Here is a 16,779-nt window from a genome sequence, read left to right as displayed (position 1 = left end):
TATGGAGTACATGTTGGTCACATACTGCATACTTACTTTGGTGCATTACCAGTATGTGAGCAATGTGTAGTAGGCTATTTCAAACAGAGCCTAGAGTGGACTGGAGACCAGATAGAAGCAAAGGTCACAAAGGATTGATCCAAGGAAGCCGTGACAGTCTCTGATTTTAGAAAATTGGAAAATCTTTTTCTCTTCATTATCTTTCGCCTTTGCTAAATCTAAGGTTACCATGCATGCTCTTTTTTCAGGACATGTCCTCTTTTTGGGATTTAAAAAAACAGGTCTGGCCAGAATTTGTAAATTGCCTAAAATGTCCAAGATTTGGCTTTGCTTTCATGTTGACATTCGCTTTCTATAGTCTGTCTCATGCCACCCCCCTGCCCCCCGTGTACTTTGTTTTAAAATCAAAATATGGTCACCCTAGCTAAATCACTTGTAATAAGTTAATGCACATATAATTTTAGTGTTCCGTCATTATCTCTATCGCCAGTATAATTTCTTTAAATACCAAAGTTGTTAATGATAATGATAATTGTATCTACATAATTATATCTAGATGATAACATAATTTCAAGGTACTTGCCAATAAAAGTAAAAACAAAAAAACTTTTTGAAAATCATAAAATGTATATTTTTTTATTTCTTTATTTATTAATTGTTGGCCAAATCTGCATTTTGCATGCATACATTACCAGTATGCTATGGTGTGTCATGTTATGATGCACTGTATTCATCTAACTTAAGTCACTTGTATCACGCAACTCCACTGGGTAATATGCCATTTTATTTTTCGTCTGGTGCCTGATGTAAAGCCTGAGTGTGAACTTTAACGCATTCTCTTATATCCGCTAGGTGGAGCGCTGCTCAAGTGCCGAGTTTAGAGCTTTGCTCATTAGGAACAGCGTGATGCTGCTCGGCAGCGCCTCCTGCCGGCCCCCAGCGGCAGCACCCCGCAGCGCCAAGCAGCGGCGGCCCTCATGACCACAGCGAGCCAATCGGCTGTGGGAGGCACAGCTCTCCCTGTGGCCGCCATTAGAGAAAGGAATCCATGAATTCAAATGGAAACCAGTAGGAACAGATACTGAAAATATACTTGTAAAACAACCGATTTGATGTAGTTTATCGCTATCCTTCGACGCTCTTTAATGCGGAATGATTTTCGTTTTAAAAGAGCTTTTGGTTGGAGGTGGAGGCATAGAAGGCCATTTTAGCAGATACCGTTTTTAAGCTAAGGGGGAGGGGGAGAGTTACCTCTGTGCTCTCCCTTTTTTCTTTTTGTTTTAATAGCGTTTTCGCCGCTTTTTTGCGTTTAATTTATTGTATAGCATTTTGGCCTCGTCGACGCGGAGGTTGCTGTGGTTTTAGTCCTGTTTCGGAGTGTCGTGGAGGACGAAAGCGATCGAATGGGGTTGGCGAAATACATTCCCCCAGCGATTGTTTAAAAATAATTCTCCTCAGCACTGCTTACATACAAATCACATTCGCAAATCGCTCTTTATTTCCCGGGGACCGTGATGATGGAGTGCTCTACCACGCAGTGAAAGGATGAGTTCTTGTTTTGTACCAAACGGGGCCAGCTTGGAGGATTGCCATTCCAATCTATTCTATCTGGTAAGAGATTTAAAACTAAAGGAAAGCAGCCATTTTTAACTAGCCGAAAAGAGCGAGCCAGTTAGCTACTTAGCATGCTAACGCTAGCCACAGTGCTGGGAAAGCAGGCTTTTAGGGCCTGTTGCCCACCACAGGTTCAGCTGTACAAAGTCTTCAGTGTTTATGTGTGTACACTGTGGTTGCTTAACTTAAATGGAGTGGTTTAATACGTTTTACAGTCGAGTACTGAATCTCACAACCATATTATTTTATTACAATTCGTTTGCAGTGTTCGCTAAGTTCGTAAAATGAGAAAAAAGTCCAGTTAACGTTACTTCTGAAAATAAACATTATGAAGCGTCTATCGTTTATACGCCGAACAGAGAATAGTGACACAACTGTTTGTCTTACGCATTGCTCGATAACATCCCGAGTGACAATAACGTTATATCTTCCCATTTCAGGTCAATTAAAACTTTTTAATAGGATGTTCTTTTAGTTTTGGGATTGGTTTTTACTTGTAAAAACGGTTCGGTGAAAGCTGCGACTCCTGCTAATGGTCAGTTTAAGCAGACTGTATTCCCTTATGCCTAGTGGGATTTTGGTCCTTCGCCGTTGCAGCCCGAAGGATCAGATGTTTTGAGCAGAATCTCGATGGAACGTAATGACGTGTTGCCTTTGGGTTTTCGCCTTGGCTTGCGTCACCGCAGAGGGGACTTCGGATTTAATACTAGTGTTTGATACTGATGGTTGGGAATCCTGCAAATCCTGGGTGGTGTTTACGACACTTTTGCTTGTTACACACTCACACAGCGAAGGCCTCAGAATTATATAATTTTTCGCTAATCCCTTATAAAAGGCCCGTCTGTCGGCTGTTTGCACTGTATTATAATGAGGTTTAAAAATGCCTCACTCGACCAAAGGCACGTTTTACCTCATTCCAGCGAACATCACACGATCATTTGAATTAAGGTAATGTTGTGAGCTGTGGTAGTAAATACTAGTAATACTCTTTCCTGTTCGTGTCCACTTCATTTACACTAACCAGGCAGTTTTAAGTGTAGTCACACTTTTTCTTTATTCACATTAACCAATAGAACGGTTATGGCGGACAGTTTTGTCCAGGTCTGCCTAGTTCTCTCTCGATAGATTTATGTTTCAGTGCACCAAGACCAAAAAAACCCATAAATAATCATGTATCTGGGCCGTCTTTTTTAGTTGCGGCACCCAGGTAAGCTTCCAGCTCGTTTTTGTTATTGTGAAGGTAATTTTAGCTTTGGACCACATGTTGAGCATGAGAAGGTGGAACTCAGTATTAGGTTGCAGCTCACCGAACCAGTGCTTTCCAGCCTGCTTAGTGACGGGTTGGCTGTAGTAGTTAGTTGACACAGTGGATCGAGTGTATTTTTGACATGATCCTATGAAAAACTCCTGAGTCTTGTCAAGGCATAAGTCACATGGTCCTGACTTCAAAGCTGGTAGTTGTCCGTATTTCTGTCAGCAAAACATAGTCTTACTTCCTAGAAGCATCATATTACTAAGAACAACTTGACTATTAAGCAGCCAAAATAGAGTCTATCGGTTGGCCGATGCCGTTCTATTGTTATCGACAAAAATACAGTCTAACATGCTGATGATTTTATTTATTTATTTAGTTATTCATTTATGTAGTTGTTTATTTTGGTCAAGGCATCTCCTGCAATCTCTTAACCGTAGGGCAAAAATTTTAATGTTTATTCCACTATTTCACCACGGAGCCTAGCATTATTTACTTGTTTATTTTAATTAAAGAAGTGGGACAATTGAAAACTGACAGTCATATGTCCGTAAAGAACTGATTGACTACGGTATAAGAAATAAAATATTATATTAGCTGATGTTGTTTTTTTTTATTGGAATTTTTAGACACTTAAAGGGTATTAATGTTGGCTACAATTTTTTCATATTAATTGGGCCCTAGTTCAGAGCTTTCTTTGCAGCTTAGGCTGTTTACCTAGTTTGTTGCTAGACATTTGAACGAGGGGAACATTAAATGGACTAAGTGTTTTGTTCTGTTTGTTACTACGTACTGCGTTTGCAGTATGCTTCTCAGTATATTAAAACCACGTTGGTAAACCTTACAAATGTAAATAATTTTGACCAAAGTATTTTTGACCAGCCTTCCACCCAATGACTGCTGGGATAGGCTCCAGCATCCCCCGTGACCTGGAAGGATAAGCAGCGTAGAAGGGGTGTGTTTGTGTGTGTGTGTGTTTTTGACCAACAGATTTATTCAGAGTGATATTTGGGCTTTTGCCCAGGCTGTTGCTAGACATTGGAACTGGGTCTGCACAATATAGACAGTCTATCATAATTTGATTGTAGTACTACATACGGAGATCAGCTTTGTAGTATATGTAAACACCCTGATGAATCCTTGATGTGACATGATTAAGGATTGACTTGCATTATTTAACACATACGTAGCTGTGTGATTGAGCTGCTAGAGTATTAAAAAAGGTCTGATGTTTACTTGTTTAGCAAAGTGCAAGTACCTTGTTAATGCGTTCAAGTTCAAGCCTGCCTGTTGTTTATTTATTGCTAGTGAGTAGAAAAGTTTGTCAGTGTGCTTAAAAATCATAATGATGGCTTTTTGTTTGTTAGAACTATCTAGAGTCAAGACAAGCCATATTTGTTTTCTTTGAACCAGCAGAGCTGTTTTAAGCTTGTTTATGTATTGTCACAATATTTTTCTATAATGTAGGGTGTCTATTCAGTTTGCTGACTGAAAGTTGTAGAGTGCTTAACAGATGTAGGAGGAGAACTGGGTTGATTTGTGTCTCTTTAGTGTGAACAACAAACAGGATCGTTTCATTGTGGCAGAGTTGCCACCATTTTGGGGAACAGTGGTTAGAGGAGGTGTGGGTGTGTATGTTTGTCTGTCAGGGAGTTGAAATGAGTCATTTCACCTGTTGCTTTTGTGATTTTCAAACAAGGCAGCTGTTCCCCCTTATAGTAGTGCTAACTAGAGAGAGACACATACAGAATATGATACAAAAGTAAGCAGCTGAAGGAAGAGAAGGGTCATGACCCTGTTATCTGGTCACGTGTAAGTCAAGAGTCCATATTAGACAAATGTCAAATTGCAACCAAATTTCCCTTCAACTCAGTCTTTTGTTTGTAGTGTGTAGTTGACATGCTGATATAAAAATTGAATGTCGCAATAACTGCCTAAACTTTTGTCACAAATTATATCACGATTGCATTTAAAAAATCGTTTCTCTCTTTTGCATGCAGGAGTAGCCAATATGACAATATTTTATTGTTGTCATTATAAATTACATCACAGTATGTTTTTCTGAGCATCTCGTGGATATTGTCAGTACTCAAAGAACAGTGACTATCTGCATGTGTCATCACAAAGAGCATAATTATGCCTGTATAATTAGATTTAGTGCGTTTTTCTGTGATACGCTGAATAAAAATCATTGTGTACATAGTTTTTATAGTAATCTTTAAATGCAACATTAGGCTTCTTGTTCTTGGCTGTTCCAGCTAATCAAACTATCAAAAACTATCAAAAAACGTGGTACATATTGTGTGTTGTGAAAAAGTCTTCAGGTATCATGATGTATTTTTGCTGTATTGCACACCTCTAATGCATATGTAGAAGTTGTGGGGATTTCTTTGAAGGAAAACTTCCCTGATTGTTCTTTATAAAATACCACAGCGGTCTTTAGTTTCTGGAACCTTGTTTTTTTTGTCTTAATGTGCATCGTGTCATTGACAAAACTGCAACTTGCAGTGGCGGTATTTTCAAGTGTCCACAGCAATATCTTGTGTATTGAATATCGCGGCATACCTCATTGTTGATTATACAACAGTTAGTTCCGGCCATGCAGTCTGATTGGTTGAGAGGCATTCTGACCGTGCTGACCAATTTGGTCAGACTCTGAAGATGAGACTATCATTACCACTGAGCAAGCTTTTCAGTCAGCAGCTGTGACAGAACAACACCTAAACAACCTGGAATTAGCCAGAAATGAACCAAGTACCATTCGCCAAACGTGTAGTCTCATCTTCAGATTCTGACCATATCGGACCGAGCCATAAAACTGCTGCAATAAAAAACAAAAAAGCTTGCTCAGTGGTGATGACAGTTTCGGAATTTAGTGTAAAGAGCTGGAGAATGAACTGCTGGCTGTGCAGCGAGTGAGCGGAGTTCATTACTCTGACGTAGCAACAAGCTGCTTGTTAAGGAACTATAATTTGGCAGAAGGAACTGCTAACGTTAAAACATGTTAAATGACACGTTCACGCCACAATTTATTAATTTCTTACTTTATTTATTTAACTGTTGTATAAAACCAATAGAACACTCGAGTGTTATCGCGCATTGCGACCAAATCACAGCTGTGATGTTATTTTGCGATAACACACTCCCTCTCGTGTTCCATTGCTTAAACATCATTGCATCTAGTTTGTTTGTGACGTTTTTTAAATTCAAAGGAATTAATTAGAAGAAATTTTGAGCTGTTAAAACAGAATGGCCATGGTTTATTTGCAGTATACTTGCATTCTCTTTTGTGCTGTTTTGAAAAGAGGTCCTATTTTTTTGTCAGTGGATTTCAGTTATGTGTTTTAAATATTGATTTTTACCTCAAGGTAAAAGCTGTCATCATCCTGCCCTAAACAGTCAAAAGTCATAGATACATAATGTGTCAGTCGTCAGCTAATTCAGTCTATATTTTCTCTCATTGCTGGTTTTAGAAGACACGGCACTCCCCATTCCCCCTGCATCACTGCTTATCCAGATGTGCACTTTGCATGTTTTTGCAGGTGTTTTTGTTGGTCCCTCTTATGAGACAGAGAATGGTCTCTAGTTACTGCAAGTTTCATTGTGCAGTAGCAGAAATATTTAGCATTCCTGACGAACCCTTATGTTTACAGTTTCTTAAAGTATTGTCATTACTCATACGTAGTAAAAATATATCGTATATACATATTTAGAATTGCACTTGACCAATATAATGCAAAATACACATTTCTTCTAAGTGTTAAACAAATTTTTTTTGGTAACTTTTTTTTTCTTTTCCTTGCTGTTCCTGTAAAATTTCTGCTGTACTGCGTTTTTGTGAAGTTAACAGATGATAGGAAGCTGTTCGGAATGTGTGCTAAGGAAATTGATTGGTTTTATTTGGATATGTGCAGTTGTTTATATTAGCCTCTGTGATCATTTCCAATTATGAATTGCTTGTTTAAAGCCAGTTAGTGTCATGTTCATGATTACACTACTCATGGCTTAGACAAACACTTGTGTAAGATTGCAAAATACAGAGGTTTCTGCGTTCCAAATGTCGTTTACCTAGGTTGTTGCTTGACATTGCAACTAAGGTTGGATCATATAGACAAAATACTATTGTGATCACATTGCTGCATCTTGGAGTGGTGTGCATTATTTTGACCAGCGCTTAACTGGAACTTTGGGATTGGGGCTCATTTGCATATTGCAGTGGTCTGTAATTCTGTGTGTGTGTGTGTGTGTCTGTGTGTGAATATATATATATATATATATATATATATATATATATATATATATATATATATGTATATATGTATGTATATATATATGTATATATGTATATATGTATGTATGTATATATATATATGTATGTGTGTGTGTGTGTGTGTGTATATGTATATGTGTGTGTGTGTATATATTATGGGTGGGAATCTCTAGGCACCTCACGATTCGATTACGATTCAGAGTGCTGCCAAGCGATTATAAAACGATTATCAATGCATCTCGATGCATCTTTTTTTTCTATATAGCATTTATATTTTCTCACTGTGTGAGATCAAGTTTCGAGTTCAAGTTTCAAGTTTATTTGTCAGGACATTTATGCATTGAAATGCTTGTGGTGAGGCACAGGCAATCACTCTACAGAAAGTAAATAAGTAAAAATAAAAATACAAGAAAAACCAACTGAAATATATTAAATATACACAAAATATATTCAGAATGTAGAGACAATATACATTTTAAAGTGACTAAGTAACTCGGTGTTATTGTTATTTAAAGTGACTTGGTACTTTTAAAGCAAAGTTTTTGTAATGATCCATAATGAATTTACTTCCAATATCTTTTTTAATAAAACTAATGGAAGTGATGTGGCAAGTGAACTAGAAGGCTCTCATTCACTGCTCTTGTTTGGAGACGCTGCTGCTACTTATCTGCGATAAAATGCGCAGTTACGGTGAAATAAGATCCAGTGGCAGTGGATGTCCACGCAGCACGTTACAGCTATTCTACACATTTTCTTTAGTGATTTAGAACTTGGGTTTTGGTCTCGTTGTAGAGACGGGGGGTCATCGCTGTGTCAGTAAAGTATCTTTGAGACGGGACGTGTGCAACATAGCGCGAAAGCCCTGTTTCGCAATGACTGAGAACTGGCGTGCAGACTGCAGGTCACAAAGCAGCGATGCGTTATTCGCATTTATAAGCACCGCAGTTGGTTTCCTGGTACGTTCTGCGTGTAAATGCGAATAAGTCTGTTCGTCTCCACATGTCTGTCTTAAATCTCTCTCTTTGACTTTTTGTTAGCTACTAGCTAGGCGAGACTGCGTTGCTCTGTGGCCTGCGGTCTGCACGCCGGTTCTCAGTCGTTGAGAACCAGGGCTTTCGTGCTATGTTGCACACGTCCGATCTCGAAGATATTTTACTGACACAGCGAGCACCCCAACGAGACCAAAATCGTAGTTATAAAATCGCTAAAGAAAACGGGTAGGTGTAACATGCTGCGTGGACACCTATTGCCACTGGATCTTATGTCACCGTAGCAGCGCATTTTATCGCATATGAGTGGCAGTCATCGTCTCATGTGCTCCAAACAAGAGCAGTGAATGAGAGCCTTCTAGTTCACTTGCCACATCACTTCTTTTTGTTTTATTAATAAAACATATTGGAAGTAAATTCGTTATGGATCATTACAAATACTCTTGAAATACGCTTTAAAAGTACCAAGTCCTCTCACAGTGAGAAAATAGAAATCCTGTATAGAAAAAAAGATGCGTCAAGATGCATCGATAATCGTTTTATAATCGCATCGCAGCCCTCTGATTTGTAATCGAATCGTGAGGTGCCTAGAGATTCCCACCCCTAATATATACGTGTGTGTGTGTGTGTGTGTGTGTGTGTGTGTGTGTATATATATATATACACTACTGGATGAGTGAGAAATCCAACCGGCTCCCTCTGCATTAAAAGCCAGGTTAGGTCAGGAGTCACAACCCAAATATTAACATTTTGTCCTTTCAACAAAAATCAAACCACCCTGGGAGCCGCAACATTTAATGTCCAGTATGTCTCAGTATGTGATGTCCTAGTATGGACTAAACAATATAAACGAAAACGCAGATTTACTCTGTGCTTTAAGCTTCAGCTATAGCCGCTTTCCTCACATCTCCGCCAGAAAACTTTTCCTCAGAAGTAGATCAGTTAAATGTCTCTCAACGTTCGACTGTTTTACGAGGCTGAAGTCGCTTCTTATTCTCCAGCTCCTTGTTCGAATTTACCCGTTCCACCTTAAATTCTGACTGAGGCGCAGAATGTAAATGCAGCACCATTTAAGGTGGAACGGGAGAATTCGAAAGAGAAGCTGACTTCATCTTCGCCACTTTTTAGTGTTTGACAGTCTCTCGTTGCAGATTTAACGTACCAGGAAACCAAGTGCGCTGCTTATAAATGCGAATAACGCATCACTGCTATGTGACCTGCAGTCTGCACGCCAGTTCTCAGTCGTTGCGAAACAGGGCTTTCGCGCTATGTTGCACACGTCCCGTCTCAAAGATACTTTACTGACACAGCAACACCCCCCCCCTGTCTCTACAACGAGACCAAAACCCAAGTTATAAAATCACTAAAGAAAATGTGTAAAATAGCTGTAACATGTGCTGCATGGACATCTACTGCCACTGGATCTTATTTCACCGTAACTGCGCATTTTATCGCAGATGAGTGGCAGCAGCTTCTCGTGCTCCAAACAAGAGCAGTGAATGAGAACCTTCTAGTTCACTTGCCACATCACTTCCATTAGTTTTATTAAAAAAGATACTGGAAGTAAATTCATTATGGATCATTACAAATACTTTGCTTTAAAAGTACCAAATCACTTTAAATAACAATAACACTGAGTTACTTAGTCACTGTCAAATGTATATTGTCTTTATATTCTGTATATATTCTGTGTATATTCTGTATATATTTTGTGTATATTTAATATATTTCAGTTGGTTTTTCTTGTATTTTTATTTATTTACTTTCTGTAGAGTGATTAGCTGAGCCTCACCATGAGAATTTCAATGCATAAATGTCCTGACATGTTGTGCAAGTGACAAATAAACTTGAAACTTGAACTTGAAACTTGAGCGCACACAGTGAGAAAATATAAATGCTATATAGAAAAAAAAATGCATCAAGATGCATCGATAATCGTTTTATAATCGCATCGCAGCCCTCTGAATCGTAATCGAATCGTGAGGTGCCTAGAGATTCCCACCCCTAATATAAATTTATATATATATATATATGTATGTGTATATATACCGTTAGTTTAACGTTGTCATAATGCTCTTATTTTAACACTTGAAAAGCTATGTCCCTTATTTATGTCTGAACTGTGGTTGTTTATTGTTCTTTGACTAAAACCCAGAACTATGATTATAATGACAGGCTTTCTCCGTTACAGTGAATTGAGCTCTTCTGGACCCACTAGCCCATGTTTTCTTTTGATTGCCATGTTTCTATGATTTTAGCGCAACTATCTACTGCTCCCCCTTTTTTGTGATTAATTTTACTTTTGTTATACAGTGTTATAAACGTGTGTATGTGTGTGTATATATATGGGAATCTTTAGGCACCTCACGATTCGATTCGATTACGATTCACAGGGCTGCGATGCGATTATAAAACGATTATCGATGCATCTTTTTTTTTCTATACATCATTTCTATTTTCCTACTGTCTGAGGACTTGGTAGTTTCAAAGCAAAGTATTTGTAATGATCCATAATAAATTTACTTCCAATATTTATTATTAATAAATCAAATGGAAGTGATGTGGCAAGTGAACTGGAAGGATCTCATTCACTGCCTTTGGAGCACGAGATGCTGCTGCCACTCATCTGCAGTGAAATGCGCAGTTGAAAGTGAAATAAGATCCAGTGGCAATAGTATGTCCATGCAGCACATGTTACAGCCGTCCCACCCGGTTTTAGTGACTTTATAACTTTGGTTTTGGTCTCGTTGTAGAGAAAGGGGTTTTGGGGGGGGCGGGGGGGAATGCTGTATCGTGCAACATTGCACGAAAGCTGTGTTTTGCAACGACTGAGAATTGGCGTGCAGACTGCAGGTCACCTAGCAATGATGCGTTATTCGCATTTATAAGCAGCGCAGTTGGTTTCCTGGTACGTTAAATCTGCAACGAGAGACTGTCAAACACTAAAAAGTGACGAAGCTGAACTCAGCTTCTCTTTCGAATTCTCCCGTTCCACCTTAAATGGTGCTGCATTTACATTCTGCGCCTCAGTCAGAATTTAAGGTGGAACGGGAAAATTCGAACAAGAAGCTGGAGAATGAGAAGCGACTTCGTGTGTGTGTGTATATGTGTGTGTGTGTGTGTGTGTGTGTGTATATATATATATATATATATATATATATATATATATATATATATATATATGTATATGTGTGTGTGTGTGTGTGTGTGGTGTGTATGTTTGTTTGTTTATTTGTTTGTATCAAAAATGTGGATGTATATGCGTAATATATGGGGGCTGGAGGTTAGGGAACCAGCCTTGTGACCGGAAGGTTGCTGCTTCGATCCCCTGAGCTGACAGTATGTGACTGAGGTGCCCTTGAGCAAGCCACCTAACCCACAACTGCTCCCCGGGCGCTGCGGATAGGGCTGCCCACCTCTTCGGGCAAGTGTGCTCACTGCCCCCCAGTGCGTGTCTTCACTAGTGTGTATGTGGTGTTTCACTGCATGGATGAGTTAGATTGCAGAGGTGAAATTTCCCCATTGTGGGACTAATAAGGGTCACTTAATCTTAAACACATATTATCTGCAGCAAAACAGAAGGTTGCATGATTTTGACCAGTTTCAGTTTAAAATAGGTGGTTGCACTGAACACTGTAATGACCAGGTGTGTTAACATGGTTATTGAGACGATAGACAAGCATGAGCTGACTTTGTCTCTTGCCCTCTTTCAGGCTGACCTGACGGGAATCAAATGGAAGCGATATGTGTGGCAGGGTCCCACCTCAGCTCCTATGCTGTTCCCTGTGACGGAGGAGGATCCCATCCTTAGCAGCTTCAGCCGCTGTCTAAAGGCAGACGTGCTGAGCGTGTGGAGACGGAGCCAGCGGCAGGGCCGCAGGGAGCTGTGGCTGTTCTGGTGGGGTGACGATCCAAACTTCTCTGAGCTCATCCACTCTGAGCTCACAGGTGAGGATGCAGCACTCACTTTTTCTCGGTCTTTGTCTCTCTCTTTTTTTTTTTATTTCTTCATTCTTCCTTTGTTACTTTGTCCCACACCCACAGTTTTCACACACAGTTGATTTGACCTGCTTCCACCTGAAGCAGATAGTGCAGTCTTGCTGTTACTACAGTTGTAGATAAAAGCAGCAGTCTGACATCAGTGCTTTGAGCAGGTTTCTTTATGCTTTTTAAATGAGTGTTCTACAAGTATATGTATACAGAAAGCCAGTTATCACTGTACTGCAGTTCTTGACAGATAGTAATAGAATGAAATAATGAAGAATTTGTTGATGGCCTGTTTATCTGTTGATAGTCTTTTATTTAGCTTTTTTCTTTAGAAAGCTGTAATCCTATAACCGAAATGACTAAAGTGCTGCTTGCATAGAATTTGCTGTCATCACCTATAGACCCTGCCCTCAGGATAACAATAAAGTAGCAATACTGCCTTACTACTTCTGCTGATGGTTAACATTTTTACCAAACAAAAATGCATCCAGCAAGAAGAGCATTACAGTAGTCAAGTCTGCTTGTAACAAATGCATGAACAAGTTTCTCTGTGTCGCTCTGAGATAGAAAAGGCCGAACTTTAGAGATATTTCTTAAATGATAAAAAGCTACTTTAGTGACCATGTTTACATGTGGGGTAAAACAGAGCTCAGAGTCTAAGATCACACCCAGGTTTCATACTTCAGGTTTGGTAGATGAAGCTAAAGAACCAAGTTTCTCAAAATTTTCTGTACCAACAATCAGTAATTCAGTTTTTTCATGATGTAATTGTAGAAAATTTTGCGACATCCACTGAGAAATATCTGACACAGAGCTGGTTAGTCTCCCTGCTAAGTGTCCCTGCACAAACTGTAACTGAATCTGAAGATTTCAAGTCATAATTGAACAGATGCCGTTAGAATACATGGACGTGGTTCGCTGGGCACATGTAGAAGGCTGAACGTGGACCTGTGTGAGAAACATGAGGATTATATTGTGTTTCGTTAACCTTCTAAGTTGGGTCCCACTAAATAGCTTTCGTTCCCCCCCCTCCCTCCCTCCATGGGCCTAAAGGCTGGGCCCATTCCATCTTCACTTGTGAGAAAGAAGACAGACAAATGAAATAAAAAAAATAAATAAAAAATTAAGAAGAAAAAAGCATAAAATAAAAGAATGTGATGAGAGCAAAACAAGAAGAGAGGTTACTCTTCTCATTCTGTTGTCCTATAATTATCTGCATTTGTGACTGAAGATGATTGGAGATAGAGGAGCATGTTCTACAGGGGCAAGAAAGCACCCCATAATAACCCTGGCAGGGGTTGCTGGGCAATATTGTGTATTTATTACATTACTACTATTTATGAACGTTTGCTTAGCAGTGACCAAACTACTGCAGCTGTTATTTTGGTCTCTGCAGACAGGTACAGCACTTGGTGTGCTGTGGTAGTAGGCAAAACGGTTCTGCTTGTTCACTTTATCAGCATGATGGGTCGTGATCACTGATATTTTTGAGAAACAGAGCACGATATTAAGGAGGAATAGGTTCAGGGAGTGTGACATCTTGGCCTGTCCCTGTCATAATGGTCCAGCTTGTTAATTACTTGTGAGCTAAAGCAGTTATTGAATCTGTTAGGAAGGAAGAAAGATATTTAGTTGTTTTATTGTCTGGCAAAGGACGAAGGCTGCTTCTTGGGGACAGTCTGCAGGCAAGTGAGTGAGGATGGACATGGGTTTGATTTAAACCATAGTGCATTTAAATTATACCCCATGTCACAAACACATGTTTGGAAGGCATTATATTTGAGGACACAATTCAAACTCATAGTCTATGTGCCATGGGCCTCCATTCTTTTTTCCTGCTGTCCGCAAACTGATATTCAAGGACCATAACTGGAATATTTAGATACAGCAGGCAGGCTATCGTGAGACTGTAAAATCAGATAAAATCCATCAGAGACATACCTAAACATTTGACATGTGAAGTTTACCCGTTGGGTACATTTGTTAACCCTTATGTGGTGTTCAGGTCTGTGGGACCCATTTTCAATGTTTCCAAAAAAAAATTATGCGATTTATTGTTATTTCGACCTCAGATTGCTTGGCCTTTGCTCATTTTCTGTGAAGAGCATATAAAATAACACATTTTCACTGACTTAACACTGTACACACCTACATATTTATATTACACATTAGGGGTGCAATGATTATTAGTAGCGCAACAGCGCGATGGTTGCCTCAAGAAAAAAAATCCTCAAAAGTGTGGGAGCATTTCACGCTTAAAGTTGTCAGTTGTGCTATTTGTAAAGCCGACCTTGGCTGGCATGGGAACACATCCTCCATGTTGGAGCATCTGAAGAGGAAACTCGTCGGCTGCATGACGAAGATTCATCTCGGTAACACGTCGCGTCCCAAACCGCATACTAGCACACTAAATAGTGCGTAAAAATAACGTAATACCATTAGAAGTGCACTCATTAGTGTAGTGTATGAAGTACAGAAGTGTGTGGTTTGGAACGTGGCGATAGTTGTGCTAGTGAGCTAGTTAGCTAATGTTAATGCTAAAAGCCTCCCTACTTCGTGTTGTGAGCTGAGCTCATTTTGAAATGCGTTTTCTCTGGTATTGTTAGTGGAGTTGGAACAGAGTTCAAATTCAGCGAACACAGGAGAGTGACTGCAAACTGTTTTCTGTTCTCCACGAACGTTTGACTCCACTCGCTAACAGTTTAAGGAGGTAGTTCTCCACGAACACACAGGGTAGCTGGAAAGAGGGTTACCATTGAAATGAAACTGTACACAAAATTGTTCCTTTAACTGTTCATAGAGGACAAGTTTTCCACAAACATTCGCCATTTTCCCATCCGCTTGTGAATTCAGCGGGGAATATCTGCTCTCAGAGGAGATCGAGCCCCTTACAGGAGCACGCACAGATGCTGACTTGCCTTCATTTTACTAAAGACATGTGATTGTAGAATTTAGTTGCAGAAAAGTGTAGACAGACAGCAGGATGCACTGTTAAAAATGTAACATTTAAATTTACACATCCTTGGTTATAATTTTTTTTTTTTACAGGAAACGTATATTGGAGTTTTTTTATCTTTTGTATTAGCAGGCAAGTTCATTAATACAGTGAATTCTTGAATGTTATTCATCTTTGTCTTCATTGTTAGCAAATGCATAAAACAACCTCAAGCTAAATTTAAAAGCTAATAGCTACATCAAAGTTATTTGGTAATGTAGTGATTCATAATCCGAATAATCGATTATTCGTTTCAGTAATCGATAGATTATTCGACTGTCGAATTAGTCGTTTGTTGCAGCCCTATAACACCTGATGTTGGGGAGAACCTGGGGGGAATAAAAGTGCAGAAGTGCTGTGTCCCTTCGCTCTGTTCTCCTCCTACATGGCCTGCTGTTAGTATGTGTGTCTGTGTGTGTATGTGTTTGTATATGTGTGTGTGAGGGTGGACAACATGGAAGGGCTGCTGATTGACTACAGCTGGTAAAGGAGAACCCTCTGCTGGCCACTTTTGATATTTTAAACGTCTGAAATTTTTTCATAAATTGTTATGGCTGTATTGATTTAAAAAAAAAAGAAAACAATAATGCAGTGGGTCCACCAGACCCACTGAGTAACAAAAACATGAACACCACACAAGGGTTAAGCAGGAATGGCCTGGTGACCTTAAAATGGCCAACAAACTGGTAGACCATTGGAGACCACAGTAGTAAATGATCAGAGAAAACTCATTTTACTGATGACTTCAACAGCAGCAGCAGAATGAACACCTTTGGGATGAACTAGAATAGAGATTGTAAAACAAGTCCTTTCATCCAACATCAGTGTCTGACCGTATAAATGCACTTCTGGATGAATGGGTGAAAATTCCCACAGACACTCCAAAATCTTGTAGAAAGCTTCTTAGAAGAGTGGAAGCTGTTATAGCTGCAAAGGGGGGGACCAGCTTATTCATGCCTATGGATTTAGAGTGGAATGTCATAAAAACTTCTGTAGGTGTAATGTGTAGGTGTCCCAATACTTTTGTCCATATTGTGTGTGTGTGTGTTTGTGTATACATATACATGCGTGCATACATATGCAAAGGTATAAGAGAAGCCAGTGGTCACTTGAAAGACATGAAAGACCTGAAAGCAGCAGTAACAACAGGTACTCAGAGAACAATTAATAAGCAATAAACTGCACCACAGTCAACTCTTACACACCACTTAAACTACTCAGTAAGAAAATAAGCACAGATACACGCATATTAAATTTCCACACAAGCATTTAGACAAATCGGAACATTTTTGAAAGAATGTACTCTGGTCAAACGAAACAAATATAGAATTTTGGCAGTAATTCAGCTTGTCATGTTTGGGTAATGGGCACGGTATATGATCACAAGACTGCACCTATAATGATGTACAGACGTGGGAGCATTGTGATAGCGGGCTGTGTCTCTGTACGCAGTACCTGGGCATTACATATCATCAAAGGAAAGATAAATGATTGCTGTAAGAGATTAAATTCTCTTGTTAGAAGATAATTTAATTTCTTACAGAAATGGAATCTAAGAAAAACATACAACCAAAATAGGACCGATTTCTAAACAAAAAGGTGAAGGTGCTTGCATGGCCTAGCCAATCCTCTGATTTGAATCCCTCTGAAAATTTGTTGAGAACTCTTAAAT

At 39.3% G+C, this 16,779-nt stretch overlaps 1 protein-coding gene across 2 annotated transcripts in view; it reads left to right on the top strand.

Annotated features, from left to right (window-relative positions):
- The first annotated feature begins 1,022 nt into the window (after nt 1-1,022).
- med13a (mediator complex subunit 13a) overlaps nt 1,023-16,779 on the top strand; it is a 69,053-nt gene continuing 53,296 nt past the window's right edge. Inside the window, exons 1-2 of one of the 2 annotated variants that reach the window (XM_036561061.1) lie at nt 1,023-1,611; nt 11,839-12,073. In XM_036561061.1, the coding sequence (XP_036416954.1) occupies nt 1,546-1,611; nt 11,839-12,073 (301 nt within the window). In that variant the 5' untranslated portion in view covers nt 1,023-1,545. The remainder of the gene's footprint in view (nt 1,612-11,838; nt 12,074-16,779) is intronic. The other variant, XM_036561060.1, reaches the window with a different exon arrangement.

The sequence above is a fragment of the Colossoma macropomum genome, unplaced genomic scaffold, assembly GCF_904425465.1.
Source record: "Colossoma macropomum unplaced genomic scaffold, Colossoma_macropomum, whole genome shotgun sequence".
Taxonomy (NCBI): Eukaryota; Metazoa; Chordata; class Actinopteri; order Characiformes; family Serrasalmidae; genus Colossoma; species Colossoma macropomum.
Note: the sequence above shows the minus strand (reverse complement) of the source record. Positions and strands in the feature narration are given on the sequence as shown.